Raw genomic sequence first — 17,745 nt, 5'->3', positions numbered from 1 at the left:
TAGTTGGGGATATAGTATTTGCTCCCTTCTTTCACAATCCTCAAAGCACTTTGTACTTCTTTTTCTGCCGTGTATCGTATTGTACTTGCCTTACCTGCTCCCCTCAACCCCAATAGCAAGTTCCGTAAGAGATTAAGCATCTCTTGTAATCCTAGCATAAGTCACTTTTATTTTTATTTTTGCAATTTTAGAAAAAGTATTATTTTAATTGACACATAATTGTACATTATTATGGGGGTACAGTGTGATATTTTCATACACATATACAATGTAATGATCATATTAGCATATTATTCACCTTAAACATTTATCATTTCTTTGTGTTGGGAACATTCAAAGTGCCTCTCTTCTAGCTATTTGAAAATATACAGTAAATTGTTGTTTAGTCACTCTACAGTGCCACAGAACACTAGAACTTGTTCTTTCTATTTAGCTGTAAGTAGGTTAACCAGCCTCTTCCATCCCCCTTGCCTCTCCTACCCTTCCCAGCCGCTAGTAACCACTCTTCTACTCTTAACTTCTATGAGATCAACTTTTTAGCTCACATTTATGAGTGAGGATATGCAGCATTTATCTTTCTGTGTCTGACTTATTTCACCATAATGTCCTTCCGGGGCTTATCTATGTTAGTGTAGGTCTTCCTTCATAGCATCTGCTCAGTACATTTGTTGACTCAAACTTGTACATATGAGGAAAAACATTTCAGAATAACCATTGTATTTTTGTTATTTCAGGCTCGATCGCCTTTTTATTTTACTGGATACTGGCACTACTCCTGTAACAAGAAAAGCTGCTGCACAGCAACTTGGAGAAGTGGTGAAGCTTCATCCCCATGAACTCAATAATCTCCTGTCTAAAGTAAGAACTTTTTTTTTCTTTTAGTATAATACAATTGTAGAGACTTATTCATGGATAAGAACACAAAAATAAAGGTAAACATCATCTTAATTTTTAAACATTTTTGCTATTTTTTTCCCCCCTGGTCACAAGACTTAAACTTTTTTTTTTTTTTTTTTTTTTTTTTTTACATCAAGTTTAGTAGTTTAAGGGATTTAAATATAGATCCTTTTGCCTGTGGCACAAATTTGAATCTGTCCCAGTTTGGTAATGAACTAAGTTGTTTATCTGGTTTGTTAGTGGTCTAACTGGTTCTTAATGACTAATAATTATATCATAGTTGGTAGTCTTTGAATGGATGAGTACTCATGGGCAATGATTGAAATACGTGAGAAGCTGGAGTCTTATTACATTCTTAGTTATCAGCTGTTTGAAAATGGAGGCTTTCTGCTTTGGTGGATTAGTGTTTTCATAATCCTAGTCCATTTTCTTCCCTTAAGCAACTGCTGTATTTTTACTGAACTCTGTATGCTTATTGAAGTGTACCTGTATCGTAGTAAGTGGCACATTCTATACATTTAATTTCCTGACATGGAAAGTAAAGCAGGAGTGCTTTGTGTAGGAGTAGGGGAGTTGGGGAGGTAGATACAGGATAGTGTAGGGGAGCAATATGATTGCCCAGATATTGGGAGCCCCAGGATCTCTCTCTCCTTTCAGTTTGACCCCCTTTTTTCGTTCTCATCTGTCCATTTCTGTTGTGTATGGGTGGGAGTTCTAAGCCCTTTTCAACATACACACATCTGCACTGTGTGGTTGCTACCACAAGGACTAACAGTGACTTTCTTTCCAACATAATTCCCACTTACATATTATCCGAACTTTCTAACTAGGACGTAGTTGGAGAGACAGTGATTTGATACCTACAGGCTCCATGTTCTTAGAATGAAGAAGGATGCATATTAGGCAGTATTTGTGTGTAAGGTGGAGACAGAGGCAACATATTTCTTCTCCTCAGCCCAAGGGAAGAAATGGAGGACTGAATGACCTGAAACTGTGAAACAATGAACAGGCTCATCTGTGCTGAACTGAGAAAAGTTTTCCAGCCTTCCAAGTGAGTTCTGGTCTTCTTCACTCAGACCTCAGCGTATTGGCTACCATCAAATCATTCCCAAAGAGGCAGAGTTTACCTTTAGCACTGTCTCACCATCTTTCCTCTTTTCTTGGCCGTCAATATTTTCCTGTTGCCCATTGGTTTTGTTTCTTTCTCTTTTCTTTTTTTTTTGAGACGGAGTCTCACTCTGTTGCCTGGCTGGAGTGCAGTGGCGCCATCTCGGCTCACTGCAACCTCTACCTCCCAGGTTCAAGCGATTCTCCTGCCTTAGCCTCCCGAGTAGCTGGGACTACAGGCGCGCACCACCATGCCCAGCTAATTTTTCTATTTTCAGTAGAGACGGGGTTTCACCATGTTGGCCAGGATAGTCATGATCTCTTGACCTCGTGATCCTCCCACCTTGGCTTCCCAAAGTGCTGGGATTACAGGCGTGAGCCACCGCACCCGGCCGGTTTTGTTTCTTAAACAGCTTTATTGAAATATAATTTATATCTGTAAGTTTCAATTTAGTGGTATTTAGTATATTAACATTGTGTACAGCAGCCATCACCATACTGTAATTTTAAAACATTATATCACCACAAAAAGAAACCTCATACCTACTAGCAGTCACTCTTCAATACTCCTGCACTCGTGCCTGACAACCACTAAACTAATTTTGTAGGTATATTTGCCTATCCTGAACATTTCATATAAAATGAATTGTAATCTATTGTGATTGATTTCTTTTGCTCAAAGTAATGGTAATGTTTTTATATTGTAGCATGTATATTCATTTTCATTGACAAATAATATTCCATTGTGTAAACATACATGTGTACATCTTACTGATTTTTCGGTTGATGAATATTTGGGTTGTTTTCACTTTTTGGCTGCTGTATTATGAAAAATCCTGCTATGAAAATTTGTGTATAAAATTTTGGAGGTTTTTCCCCATTCTCCAGAGTATATATATACCTGGGAGTGGAATTACTGTACCGTATGGTAACTTTATGTGGAACTGCTAAACTATTTTCCAAAATGGTCCTATCATTTACATTTTCAACAGTAGTGTATGAGAATTAGATTTCTCCACATCCTTGTCAATACTTCTTAACTAACTTTTTGATTATAGCCATCCTACCGAATATGAAGTGGTTTGAATTTGCATTTCCCTGATGACTAATGATAATCGGGCATATGTATTTATTATTCATTTGTATGTCTTCACTTGATCTTAGCCAAAAAGCAGAGAAGCAATACATTTGTATATCTTCTTTGGAGAAATGTTTACCTAGATCCCTTGCCCATTTAAAAATTGGGCTATTTGTCGTTTTATGATGAGTTGTGAAAGTTCTTCGTATAGTTCTTCATATACAAGGTATCCAAACTATACAAAGGTATATGATTAGGAAATAGGTATTTGATTTGGAAATATACTCTTCTGTGAGCTGTCTTTTTACTTTCTTGAACATCATTTCTGCTTTTGGTGTCGTATCTGAGAAACCTTTGCCTAATCCAAAGTGACAAAGATTTACCCCTAAGTTCTCCTCTAAGAGTTTTATAGTTTTGGCTCTTACTTTTGGGTTCTGTGGTCAGTTTTTTAGTTAATTTTTGTATTTGTTATGAGCTAGGTATTCAACATCATTTTTTTTTTTTTTTTTGAGATGGAGTCTCACTCTGTCCCCAGGCTGGAGTGCAGTGGTGCAATCTCAGCTCACTGCAAGCTCCGCCTCCCGAGTTCATGCCATTCTCTTGCCTCAGCCTCCCGAGTAGCTGCAACTATAGGTGCCCACCATCACGCCCAGCTAATTTTTTGTATTTTTATAGAGACGGGGTTTCACCATGTTAGCCAGGATGGTCTCGATCTCCTGACCTCGTGATCCGCCCACCTCAGCCTCCCAAAGTGCTGGGATTACAGGCGTGAGCCACCGCGGCCGGCCAACATCATTCTTTTACATGTGGCTTTCCAGTTATCCCACCACCATTTGTTGAAAAGACTGTTATTTCTCCATTGAATTGTCTCAGTGTCTTTGTTGAAAATCAGTTGACCATAGACACAGGTTATTTATTAACTCTTAATTCTGTTCCACTGATTTGTATGTCTGTCATTTTGCCAGTACCACACTGTCTTGATTACTGTTGCTTTGTAGAAAGTTTTGAAGTCAAGAAGTGTATGTTGCCAAGTGTGGTGGTACATGTCCATAGGCACAGCTACTCAAGAGACTGAGACAGGAGAATTGCTTGAGGCCAGGAATTTGAGGCTCCAGTGTGCTACGATTGCACCTGTGACTGAGACACTACATTTCAGTCTGGGTACCATAGAGACTCTGTCTCTAAAAAATAAAAATAAAATAAAAGAAGTGTGAGTCTACTTTTTTTTTCAAGATCGTTTTGGTAATTCTGAGTCCCTTGCATTTGCATATACATTTTAGGATCAGCTTGTCCATTTCTGCAAAAAAACAAAACAAAACAAAACAAACAAAAAAAAACAGCTGGGATTTTGATAGGAATTGTGTTGAATCTCTTCATTAATTTATAGTATATTACTGTTGTAACAATCTTAAGTCTTTGAATCCATGAACATAAGGTGTCTTTATTTATATCTTTAATTTCTTCAACAATATTTTTAGTGTTTTGTAGCTTTCATCATACAAGTCATACACTGCTTCTGTTAAATTGATTCTTATTTTCTACATTCTGATGCTACCGTAAATGGGATGATTTCTTAATTTCATTTTCAGATTGCTTAATGTGTGGAAATACAATTGATTTTGTGTATTGATCTTATATCTTACAACCATACTGAACTTGAGTATTTGTAACTTTCAATTCTATTAAGTAATGGGACTTAATGAATAATATGTACTTTGCTTTTTAGTATGTTAAATGGCTGTCATTTTTAAAATGCACTTAAACATTCTTTACAAGTTTCTTTTTTTTTTTGAGACAGAGATTTGCTCTTGTTGTCCAGGTTGGAGTGCAGTGGCACCATCTTGGCTCACTGCAACCTCTGCCTCCCAGGTTCAAGTGAGTCTCCTGCCTCAGCCTCCCAAGTAGCTGGGATGACAGGCGTGTGCCACCATGCCTGGCTAATTTTGTATTTTTTGTAGAGATGGAGTTTCACCATGTTGGCCAAGCTGGTCTTGAACTCCTGACCTCAGGTGATCTGCCCACCTCGGTCTCCCAAAGTGCTTGGATTATAGGCATGAGCCACTGTGCCTGGCCACAGGTTTCTTAAATCCCCTATTTAAGGTGATAGTGATTTTTATGTGAATGATAGAATCTTGTAAATTAATTTAATAATGTCTAAGGTGTTTTATATGTATTTGGATGGCTGCCAAATTATACATTAATAACAAGTAAATTTGTATTTCTCTGTTCTGGCTACCTTGCACAAACAATATTTTTGTATACATAACTTGTATTTTATAATTTTTAAGGTGTTGATATATTTAAGGAGTGCAAATTGGGATACCCGGATCGCAGCAGGACAAGCTGTTGAAGCTATAGTGAAAAATGTACCTGAGTGGAATCCAGTGCCAAGAACCAGACAAGGTGCTTCTAAGTGGAGAAAGTAGTTTTAAGTAAAAACCTAACTGTAGAATTAATTATAATATGCATTTTATATTTTAATAATTTCAATTTTAAAGTCTTAATTTCCATGCTTTTAGGTACAGCTTTGTCAGGAAATGATACTGAATAAGGTGATTTTTCACCACATTAAAAAAAAAATACTGGATATAGAAAATGTTTTTGTATGCATTTTAAATTACAAATTCTACAGTATGCTTGATTTACAAAGGTTATTACTTCCCTTCAAGTAATTGACATTCTAAAAAAAGAAGTTAAATCAGTACAATGTAAATATTTGAAAGTCTATTTTTTTCTTGTTGCTGGGAGAATAGTATAGGGTAATTATTTTCTACATTTAAGCACAATTTATATATGGATATTTGGAATGTTAAGTCTTGTTTTTTATGTGCCCTTTTTTGGATTTCTTGTAGTGGGAAAAGTGTTCTGATTGCCTGTAGTGACATTTAAAAACAAATTACGTGCTTCTGAAAAGCTGGAAAGTTGCACATTTTAATTAAATCAAAATTTAATGGTACAGCTAGATTCATTTTCAACTATTTTATTTTATTTTATTTTTTTGAGACGGAGTCTCACTGTGGCACCCAGGCTGGAGTGCAGTGATGCAGTCTTGGCTCACTGCAGCCTCCGCCTCCTGGGTTCAAGTGATTCTCGTGCCTTAGCCTCCCAAGTAACTGGGATTACAGGTCCATGCCCAGCTCATTTTGTATTTTTAGTAGAGATGGGGTTTTGCTTTGTTGGCCAGCCTGGGGCGGGGGTTTGAATTCCTGGCCTCAAGTGATCTGCCCACCTCAGCCTCCCAAAGTGCTGGGATTACAGGCATGAGCCACTGTGCCCGGCCTCAACTCACTTTAATAACATCACTTTTATCATAAGTCTTAACTTGCCTAAAACTGTTGCTTTATATTTCCTGATACCTGTTATTTTGTTAATTTGTCTTCTCTCATTAAATGAAATGTGTGACCAGAGAAGTTGTAACTTGTTTTAGAAAAGAGCCTTTTCCTTTTCAGCTTGTTATCCCCAACTTAGTTTGGTACATAAAGGTGGTACAACTTAGTTCCATTTTTAAAAGACTTAATTTTTTAAAAAAACTAGCACTACACTAGCATTAAGTTTTTAACTAGCTTTAAAATTTTTAGTAAGTGAATTTGCTTATCATCACTAGAAAACTTAAAATACTAATAGAAATTCATTTTAAGTTAAGCAGTTATACTTTAGTTAACAGATGAGTTTCATGCCAATGCCAGCTAAACAAACTATTAAGTCAACGAGTAATTATATTTTAACATTTATAACATATAGCTTTTTGAGGAAGGAATACAGAACATTTTATAGATGTTTTTAGACCTCACATGTATATATGATTTTGGCAACTTACCAGGAGATTCTTATTTGCCCAGAGTATGGGAACTGAGTCCTGTTGAGTGCATAGTTGCTTCGTGGCTCAGCCTGTTCCTCAGGTATGGGGAGGGATGATTCTTATTAGCCTTGTTCAGGAATACATTCTGTGAATATTTTTATCTTCTAACTGAGCACTATAATAAACTCATTCTGTTACCTTGGTATTTTTAAATTCTTACAGTAAGTGGAGACAGCATGATATTTAACATATACATTTTAACATGGGAATGCATTTCTTTATATACATAACATTTTGCTTTTGTGGTTGGACACAGTTACACATATACTCACTAAAATCTGATGGTTGGTGAAAGAAGAACCACCAGTTTATTCACAGATAACTAAGAACTAATCATAAACCCACAGTAGCTTTTCTACTTCCTCCACTTTTACTTTTCTCAAAATAATATTACTATCTGGGTACAATGGCTCACGCCTGTAAATTCCAGCACTTTGGGAAGTTGAGGCAGGAGGATTGCTTGAGCCCCAGAGTTTGAGACCAGCCTGGGGCAAGATGGTGAGACCCTTGTCTCTACAAAAATAAAAATCACTTAGCTCGGCATGGTTGTGTGCACCTGGAGTCCTAGCTACTCTGGAGGCTGAGGCAGAAGGATTCCTTGATCCCAGGAGTTTGAGGATACAGTGAACTGTGATTATGCCACTACATTCTGGCCTGGGCAACAGAGCAAGACCTTGCTTCTTAAAAAAAAAAAAAAAGCGTATGTGTGTGTGTGTGTAACCGATGCAACCCAAGTAATGATATGCTGTTTTCTTTCATTCCACACTTTGTCTATATGGTCAAATTAATATTTTTAAACCTCATGTAGAACCTACTTCCGAAAGTTCTATGGAAGATTCACCTACTACAGAGCGATTGAATTTTGACAGATTTGATATATGTAGATTGTTACAACATGGTGCATCACTCCTGGGATCTGCTGGTGCCGAATTTGAAGTCCAAGATGAAAAATCAGGTCTGTAGTGGTTCTGTAGTAGAAAGTCTAAAATTTGTTTTTTCAAATGAATTTGTCACTTCATATGCTGTTCATTAGTCACACATAAACTAACATGTCATGAAATGTAAATTAACTGAAGTTTGCAGGTGGCAGGGGATGCTATGAATGGGAAGGTAACCCAGCAGTATTTGGTTTAAAGCTACAGTATGAGTATTTTTCCTCCTTTAAGTGAATATGTGCATCATTAGTTGATACATATTAATATTTCAGCAACAATTGTATTATGTAATATAGAGATTATAAAGTGTTACCCAAGAGCCCCAGTTTAATATATTATAAAATCAGGATTAGTATAGATTGTGGTAATGCTTTCCCAAATCTGGAAATTTGAGAGATTGATTGTTTTGTTTTTATCACATATTTCTGGTATTATTGGGTTTACTCATGCTGGTGTCCAAAGCAAAAACTAAGAGTGAAAAATAAGACTTGGATAGATATTCACGCCTGTAATCCCAGCACTTTGGGAGGTCGAGGTGGGCAGATCACCTGAGGTCAGGAGTTCGAGAGCAGCCTGGCCAACATGGCGGAACACCAGCTCTACTAAAAATACAAAAATTAGCCAGACGTGGTGGCGAGCGCCTGTAATCCCAGCTACCCGCGAGGCTGAGGCTGGAGAATTGCTTGAACTTAGGAGGCGGAGGTTGCAGTGAGCCGACATTACGCCACTGCACTCCAGCCTGGGTGACAGAGGTTGACTCCGTCTCAAAAAAAGAAGAAAAAAAGACCTGGACGGGTATTGTCCTAATACTTTTAAACTTACAGAATCTATCTGAATATAAAATAAATGTTTTAGCCATTCAAGATAATGGCCTGGAGTGGGGAAAAAACCTTGATGTTTTAAGTGGATTTTTGTAAGTAAATAAGTTGCCTTTTGGACTAAAAAAACAGAATAAAACTCTGTTCTGTTGCTAATTAACCGTCATTTAGAGCCTTATTAATATATTCACTTTTTTATCATAAAAAATTGTCAAATTCTCATTTCATCTTGTTTAGTATGGTTTCTATTAAAAGATCTAGTTATTTTTGCAGAGATTTAAGAGGATAATTTGCTTAAGTTTTGGAAAAGCAGTTTTTCTAATAATGGAAGTAAAAGTCTTCAAAAACTTTTCATTTATATCACTAAACAGTAAGTTTACTGACTTTACTAGTGTACTCATGGACATTATCAGAGATCAAAATTATATATGTTTTGGTTTTGCCGTATTCTGATTTCATAGATCTATAAAGAAGTGTAGGTAATTGTATTTAAAAGAAAAGCACGGCTCGGCATGGTGGCTCACACCTGTATTCCCAGCACTTTGGGAGGACGAGGCAGGTGGATCCCCTGAGATCGGGAGTTCGAGACCAGCCTAGCCAACATGGTGAAACCCTGTCTGTACTAAAAATATGAAAATTAGCTGGGTGTGGAGGCGGGTGCCTATAATCCCAGCTACTCTGGAGGCTGAGACAGGAGAATAGCTTGAACCTGGGAGGCAGAGGTTGCAGTGAGCTGAGATCATGCCATTGCACTCCAGCCTGGGTGACGAGAGTGAAACTCCATCTCAAAAAAAGAGAAAAGTCCTATAGGTGATTCTGATATGTAACCAGGATAGGGAACTGCAGTTTCTTGGGAACTCAGTTTTTTAGTGCTAATAAGTCAGAGCTTGCTGAACAGTGCTTGTTTAAAACCCTGTAGTTAGGTTTTCTTTAAATGTTGATCTGTGTTTGTCCCCTTATATGTATTAGTGACACCATATATGATTAGTATACAGACTGGTCTGGGTTTCCTTTGTAGCTTATTTCCCCCAATAGGACTTCTTCTGGAATGAGAGGACCAATTTTAGGCTCTGTGTAAGTGTATTGGGGTTGTGATCAAGCAGTCTTTTGGATGCCTAATGTTTTTCCCTACTTGGTAGAGCAGTCTTTAAAAAAATTTTCAAGCAACTTTATTGAGATATAATTTATACATTATATAATTCGTCATTTAAAGTGTACAATTCAGTGGTTTTTAGTATACTCACAGGTATGTGTAACCATCACCACAGTCAATTTTAGAGCATTTTCGTCGCTTTAAGAAGAAACCCCATATCCTCAGCTATCACCCTTTTATCCTCCTACTTCCTTCCCTCCTCTTCTTAGCAACCCCAAGTCTACTTTTGGTCTCTTGAGATTTGCTTATTCTCAACATTTTATATTTGGTCACATACCACATAACAGCATTTAAGTCAGCAACAGACTAAGACTGCATATACAGTGGTGGTCCCATAAAAGTATATTACTGCATTTTTAATGTATGTTTCTATGTTTAGATATATGAATACTTACCATTGTGTTACAGTTGCCTACAGTATTTAGTAACATGCTATACAGGTTTGTAGCCTAGCAGCAACAGGCTATACCATACAGCGTATCTGTGTAGTAGGCTCTACATTCTAGGTTTGTGTAAGTACACTGTGATGTTGACAACCACAAAATCACTGAATGACGCGTTTCTTGGAATGTACTCATCATTAAATGGCATGTGGCTGCTAAATGGAATCATACAATATGTGATCTTTTGTGAGTGGCTTTTTTTTTTTACCTAAGAGAATATTTTCAAGGTTCATCTATGTGATAAGAGTATATCAGTACTTTTTTTTCTTTTCTAAATGTTATTATTCTTAAGGGATATATTAGGTTTTTAAAATTGTGGTAAAATATATATAATAAAAAATTTACCATCCTTAACCATTTTTAAGTTTAGTAATATTAAGTACAGTCACATTGTTGTGCAGCCAATCTTCAGAAGTCTTCATCATGCAAAACTGAAACTATACCTATTAAACGTCAAATCCCCATTTCCCCCTTTCCCCAGCCCCTGGCAGCCATTATTCTTTCTATCCCCATGAATTTGACTACTCTAGATTCCTCATGTAAGTGAATCCTCCAGTGTTTGTCTTCTTGTGACGGGCTTATTTCACTTAACATGATATCCTCAAGGTTCATCTGTGTTGTAGTATAGGACAGAATTTCCTTTTGTTTAAGGCTGAATAATAGTCCATTGTATGTATATAAATTTTGTTTATCCTTTCATCCACCAGTGGACACAGGCTTATTCCACATTTTGACTGTTGTGAATAATGCTACTGTGAACATGGATGTACAAATATCTGTTTGAGTTACTGCTTTCAGTTCTTTGGGGTATATACCCAGAAGTAAATTGCTGGATCAGATGGTCATTCTATTTTTAATTTTTTGAGGAGCTGCCATTCAGTTTTCCCTAACAGCTACATCATTTTACATTTCTACCAATAGTACACAAGGGTTCCAGTTTCTCCACATCCTTGCCAACTCTTGTTATTTTCTGTTTTTTGATAGTTGCTATCCTAATGGATATGATGTGGTAGTAATTCATTTTATGGCCAAATAATATTCCATTGTATGAAAACTACAGTTTGTAAAGCCTTTCATTAGTTGATGGACATTTGGGTTGTTTCTACCTTTTATCTGTTTTGAAAAATACTGCTGGGAGGCTGAGGTGGGCGATCACCTGAGGTCAGGAGTTCGAGACCAGCCTGACCAACATGGAGAAACCCCGTTTCTACTAAAAATACAAAAATTAGCAGGGCATGGTGACTCATGCCTGTAATCCCAGCTACTTGGGAGGCTGAGGCAGGAGAATCACTTGAACTGGGGAGGCAGAGGTTGCCGTGACCTGAGATCACGCCATTACACTTCAGCCTGGGCAACAAGAGCGAAACTCCATCTAAAAAAAAAAAAGAAAGAAAAATACTGCTATAAAAATTCATGTACAGCTTTTTGTGTGGACGTATGCTTTAATTTCCCTCAGGTAGATACCTAGGAGTGGAATTACTGGCTCATGTGGTAACTGTATTTTACCATTTGAGAAACTGCCAAGAGTTTTCCAAAGTGGCTCTGCTATTTTACATTCGATTTCTCAACATCTTTTCCTGACACTTGTTATTATCGGACATTTTGATTATAGCCATACTAATGGTGTGAAGTGATATCTCATTGTGATTTTGATTTGCATTTCCCTGTTGTCCAATAACATTGAACTTCATTTCGTGTATTGACCATTTGTATACCTTCTTTAGAGAAATATCAATTCTTATAACTTGCACGTTTTTCATTGGGTTGTTTGCCCTTTTATTATGAGTTGTAAGAGTATATGTTCTCAATACAAGCTTCTTAACAGATACGTGATTTACATGTTTTCTTTTTCTTTTTCTTTCTTTCTTTCAGTCAGTCTGGAGTGCAGTGGTGCGATCTCTGCTCACTGCAACCTCCACCTCCTGAGTTCAAATGATTCTCCTGCCTCGGCTCCTTCCCGCAGTAGCTGGGATTACTGGCGCCTGCCCCCACACCCGGCTAATTTTTTATTGTTAGTAGAGATGGAATTTCACAGTGTTGGCCAGGCTGGTCTCGAATTCCTGACCTCAGGTGATCCACCGGCCTTGGCTTCCCAAAGTGCTGGGATTATAGGCGTGAGCCATCACGCCCTGCCTAATGTACACATATTTTCTACTGCTCTATTGGTTATCTTTTCATTTCCTCTGTGGTATCCTTTGAAATACAAAAGTTTTTAATTTCTATGAAGTCCAATGTTTTTGTATTTTTTTTGTTTCTCAAGTTTTTGGTATTATATGTAAGAAACTTGCCAAATTCAAGCTCATTTACCTCTCTTTTCTTTCTTTCTTTTTTTTTTTTTGAGACGGAGTCTCGCTCTGTTGCCCAGGCTGGAGTGCAGTGGCCAGATCTCAGCTCACTGCAAGCTCCGCCTCCCGGGTTTATGCCATTCTCCTGCCTCAGCCTCCCGAGTAGCTGGGACTACAGGTGCTGACCACCTCGCCCGGCTAGTTTTTTGTATTTTTTAGTAGAGATGGGGTTTCACCGTGTTAGCCAGGATGGTCTCGACTCCTGACCTTGTGATCCGCCCGTCTCGGCCTCCCAAAGTGCTGGGATTACAGGCTTGAGCCACCGCGCCCGGCCAACCTCTCTTTTCTTCTGAGAGTTTTATAGCTTTAATTTTTAGTTCTTTTATTTTGAGGTTTTTTTGTATATGTTTTGAGGTTAAGGGTACAACTTCATTCTTTTGCATGTGGCTATCCTGTTGTCTCAACACTATTTGTAGAAAATACTGTTCTGTTTCCCATTGAATTGCTCTGGAACCCTTGTCAAAAATCAGTTGACTATTGACACATAGGTTTACTTCAGGACTCTTAATTCTATTCCATTGATGTCTATTCTTATGCGAGTACCACATTGTCTTAATTATTGTTACATTGTAGTAAGTTTTGAAATCAGGATATATGAGCCTCCAACTTTGTTCCTGTGTTTCAAGATTGTTTTGGTTATTCTGAGTCTCTTGCATTTCCATATGAATTTTAGGACCAGTCTGTCAATGTTTGCAAAAAAAAAAAAAGCCAGCTGGGATTTTGATAGCAATTGTGTTAAGTCTGTGTATACATTTGGGAAATATTAGTGTTTTAACAATATTTACTCTTATGATGCATGAACATTTTCATTTGGTTTTAAGTTTTTTTTCATTTTATACTTTACAGAATACAAGTTGTTTTCGTAAATAGAATTGTTTTCTTGATTTCATATTTGGGCTTTTGTTTCCTTGTATCTTTTTTTCTCTTTATTCTTTAGATTGGGTACTTTGTATTGCTTTATCTTTTTTTTATTATTATACTTTAAGTTCTAGGGTACATGTGCACAATGCGCAGGTTTGTCACATATGTATACATGTGCCGTGTTGGTTTGCTGCACCCATTAACTCGTCATTTATATTAGGTATATCTCCTAATGCTATCCCTCCCCCATGCTCCCACCCCACGACAGGCCCCAGTGTAATGTTCCTCGCCCTGTGTCCAAGTGTTCTCATTGTTCAGTTCCCACCTATGAGTGAGAACAGTATTGCTTTATCTTTAAGTTCATTTGCATTTTGTCCTGTTATCTTCCATTAAGCTGTTACGTCTATCCAGTGGTTTAAAAATTTTTTTTTTCAGATACTGTATGTTTTAGTTTTAGAACTATTTATTTATTTATTTAGAGACAGGATCTAACTCTGTTGCCCAGGCTGGAGTTCAGTGATATGATCATAGCTCACTGCACCCTTGAACTCCTGGGCTCAAGCAATCCTCCCATCTTGCTAGGACCACAGGCATGTGCCACCAAGCCTGGCTAATTTTTTTTTTTTTTTTTTTTTTTCTGTAGAGATAAGGGTCTTGCTGTGTTACCCAGGCTGGTCCCAAATTCCTGGCCTCAAGCGATTCTCCCACCTCAGCCTCCCAAAGTGCTGAGATTATAGGTGTGAGCCACTATGCCTGTCCCAGACCTTCTTTTTTATTAAAAAAAAAAAAAGTTGTGTTGGCATATTTTGCACATTATTTAATTCACCCTTTTAAAGTGTACAATTCTATATATATTTTAAATTTTTTTGTACAGATGGGATTTTGCCATGTTGCCCAGGCTGGTCTTGAACTCCTAGGCCAAAGCGATCCTCCTGCCTTGGCCTCCCAGACTGTTGGGATTACAGATGTGAGCCACTGTACCCAGCCTGGTTCTTTTTTATGGTTTCTCATTCTCTACCAAGGTATCCTCTGTCTTTTCATTCATTGTGACAGTATCTTCTTTTACATTGAGCATTCTTATGTTAGTTGCTTACGAATCTTGCATTCTGGCCAGGTGCGGTAACTCAGGCCTGTAATCCCAGCACTTTGGGAGGCCAAAGTGGAAGGATGTCTTGAGCCCAGGAGTTTGAGACCAGCCTGGGCAATCTAGAGAGACCCCACCTCCACAAAAAATAAAAAATTAGCTGGTGTGGTGGTGCATGCCTGTGGTCCCAGCTACTCAGGAGGCTGAGGTGGGAGAATTGCTTGAGTCTGGGAGGATAAGGCTCCAGTGAGCTGTGATCATGCTACTGCACTCCAGCCTGAGCAGCAGAGCAAGACCCTGTCTCAAAAAACAACAGAAATCCTAAAACCTTTTAATTCTAACATCTGAGACATCTCAGAGTTGGTCCCTGTTAATTGTCTTTCTTTTGAAAATGGGTTACATTTTCTTTTCTTTGCTTTTGTTTAATTTTGTCAGTTATTCTGCACATTAGGAACGTTATGTGATGTGGACTAGATTCTGTTATATTCTTCCAAAGATTGTTTTGCTTGTTTTTGCTTGCTTATTTTAGTGGACATTTAATTTGATGGAACTCAAAATTTCAAACTCATTCTTCTTTGCTGTGGGCAATAGCTCAAATCTCAATTTTAGCTTTTTAGATCTTAGCTTTAGCTGCATCATTTGGAGTTTGCTCTGTGCATGCATAGTTCAGGGGTCAACCAGAGATTTGGGCTGAGTTTACAGATAATTTTGGCCTTCGTCTCTCTGGTTCTCTCTTTTGGGGGGTTTTCCCTTTCTAATTTCCGGGATTGCAATGGCCCCTAACTCTCTTCTCATTCTTCAAGCCAAGCCAGAAAGACTGTGGGTTTTGGCCAGGTGCAGTGGCTCACGCTTGTAATCCCAGCACTTTGGTAGGCCAAGGCAGGAAGACTACTTGAGGCCAGGAGTTCAAAACCAGCTTGGGCAAACATAGTAAACCCCATCTCTAAAATTAAAAATTAAAAAAAAAAAAAATTAGCCAGGAATGGTGACACATGCATATAGTACTAGCTACTCAGAAGGCCGAGGCAGGAGGACTTCTTAAGTCCAGGAGTTTGAGGCTGCAGTGAGCTGTGATTGTACCTACTGCCTGGGTATCAGAGTGAGAGACCTTGTCCTTAGTTGGGGGATAAGAAAGAAGACTAGGTTTTCAATTCAAATTTTAGCTGCCACACATTTTGTGGACTGGCTCTATCTTCAGGCTGTTACAAAAAGGGAAAACTTTTTTTTTTTGTAGCTTTTAGCTGTTGTAGCTTTTAGCTGTTAGTGCTATTCCCATCTTTTTAAGTACTGACAGTTCCCCTAAGTAAATGCTTTTTTTTTTTTTCTTAGTGCCTTTAGGTAGTTTGTTTTTTCTGTTTTGGCCAGAGTTTGTTAGGTGCAGAGGGTTAATCCGATAGGAACTAACTCAGCCATTATTAGAAGCAGATCGTTATTGTTTTTAAAATATCAAATTTTTTTCAATAAGGTATAACTGTCTTTTACAGCTTAGCTGTTTTAAGGGGAAATTTTTATTTTTAAATGCCCTTTGGTATGTTCTGTTTTATCTGTTTTGCACCAAAGCATTGAAGGTTTTACTTGAGACACTTAAAAACCTGTCTACTTTTATTCCCTTATCGTTATTATTTGGGATATTAGGGCTGTATCAGCTCAGAATACATAAAGGCTACACTTGGAGTAAGCATTTGTTTGTTGAGCCCTTTTACCATTGAACAAAATCTAGATTTTTTTTTTTTTTTTTTTTTGCCCAGTGAGAGCTTTCATAGGAGGTACAGGTGTAGCTATAAAATAAAATTGATTTGTTTCCATAGAGATGAATTTTTTTTTTTTTTTTTTTTTGAGGCAGGGTCTCACTGTGTTTCCCAGGCTGGACTGCAGTGTTTTGATCACAGCTCACTGCAGCCTTGACTTCCTGGGCTGAGCAAGCCTCCCGCTTCAGTCCCTGGAGTAGCTGGGACTACAGACGTGCACCATCATGCCCTGTTAATTATTTTTTATAGAGATGGGGCCTCCCTACATTTTCCAGACTGGTCTCAAACTCCTGGGCTCAAGTGATCCTCCCACCTTGGCCACCCAAAGTGCTGGGATTACAGGTGTGAGTCACTGCACCTGGCCCAGGAATGAATCTTACTATTTTATATATATTTACTAATTGACAGTTGGGGAATGGGGGAATCTCAGTGAAAACTCCCAGAATGTTTTGTTAACTAGAACACTATTTTCCAATGTGATTAGGTAACAGAGTTTATGAGATGTTCAGAGATGATCATGAATGAATATGGTTGGTTTTATTGGCAGAAGGGATGTTTTAATAGTGTGTTTTTTATTTTGATGGAGTTCGATGTGCACATATTAGAAAACTTCTTAACTGATTTGGAGAAAACGTATTTCTTTTCTATTGAAAGGTGAAGTGGATCCTAAAGAGAGGATAGCACGCCAACGAAAATTATTACAGAAGAAACTTGGTCTTAATATGGGAGAAGCAATTGGAATGAGTACTGAAGAACTTTTCAATGATGAGGATTTGGATTATACCCCAACTTCAGCAGCCTTTGTAAACAAACAACCTGTAGGTAAAACGTTTGGTTATTTGATTGCAAGTAATTATACAAAGGGTTTGCTTCATTTTGCTCATGTAATTATAGTTTAAGAAAATGTTATACTTAGCCCTGTTCATTGCTGCTTAGTGCCACCATGATTTAGCATCTTTTTAAACTGGATTTCTGATGACAGATTCTATAGAGTCAGAAGCTCAACCTACCTCCCAGACACTGGACTGTTAAGTTGTATTAGACCTTTTAGGAACTACTGGTATTGAAAGATTCTAATTGCTCCAATTGCTCTTTTTTTGGTATGTTCTTTGATGGAGGGAAAAGTAATTTTTTGGGGGAGAGAGAGATAGTAAGGGCTATTATAGTCAGATATGATAGTAGAAGTGTTTAGTGTTATGATTTATTCTTTTTAAGTGAGAAATATGACAAGACTTGCAAACAACCAAAAAAGGGTATATAATACGAAGTAAAAGGAAGTTTTTTGCCAACAGGACACAAACATTTCCATGTCCTGTAGACAACCATTTTCAAGTTACTTGTGCATCATTTCTGAAACTTCTGTGTACAAGTGCGTGTGTGTGTGTGTGTATTACTTTTAAGCCATGTTTGCCTTTTC

At 37.7% G+C, this 17,745-nt stretch overlaps 1 protein-coding gene across 3 annotated transcripts in view; it reads left to right on the top strand.

The window, feature by feature from the left end:
• The window catches only part of BTAF1 (B-TFIID TATA-box binding protein associated factor 1), a 105,633-nt gene that overhangs the window by 11,258 nt on the left and 76,630 nt on the right, over nt 1-17,745 (top strand). For 2 of the 3 annotated variants that reach the window (XM_010381313.2, XM_010381315.2), the window contains exons 2-5: nt 735-858; nt 5,371-5,485; nt 7,750-7,896; nt 16,983-17,146. In XM_010381313.2, coding sequence (XP_010379615.1) covers nt 735-858; nt 5,371-5,485; nt 7,750-7,896; nt 16,983-17,146 — 550 coding nt within the window. Of the gene's footprint in view, nt 1-734; nt 859-1,852; nt 1,949-5,370; nt 5,486-7,749; nt 7,897-16,982; nt 17,147-17,745 lie in introns of those variants that run through there. The other variant, XM_030940653.1, reaches the window with a different exon arrangement.

Source organism: Rhinopithecus roxellana, chromosome 11 (assembly GCF_007565055.1).
Source record: "Rhinopithecus roxellana isolate Shanxi Qingling chromosome 11, ASM756505v1, whole genome shotgun sequence".
In the NCBI taxonomy this organism is placed as follows: Eukaryota; Metazoa; Chordata; class Mammalia; order Primates; family Cercopithecidae; genus Rhinopithecus; species Rhinopithecus roxellana.
This window is presented reverse-complemented; position numbering and strand designations above follow the sequence as displayed.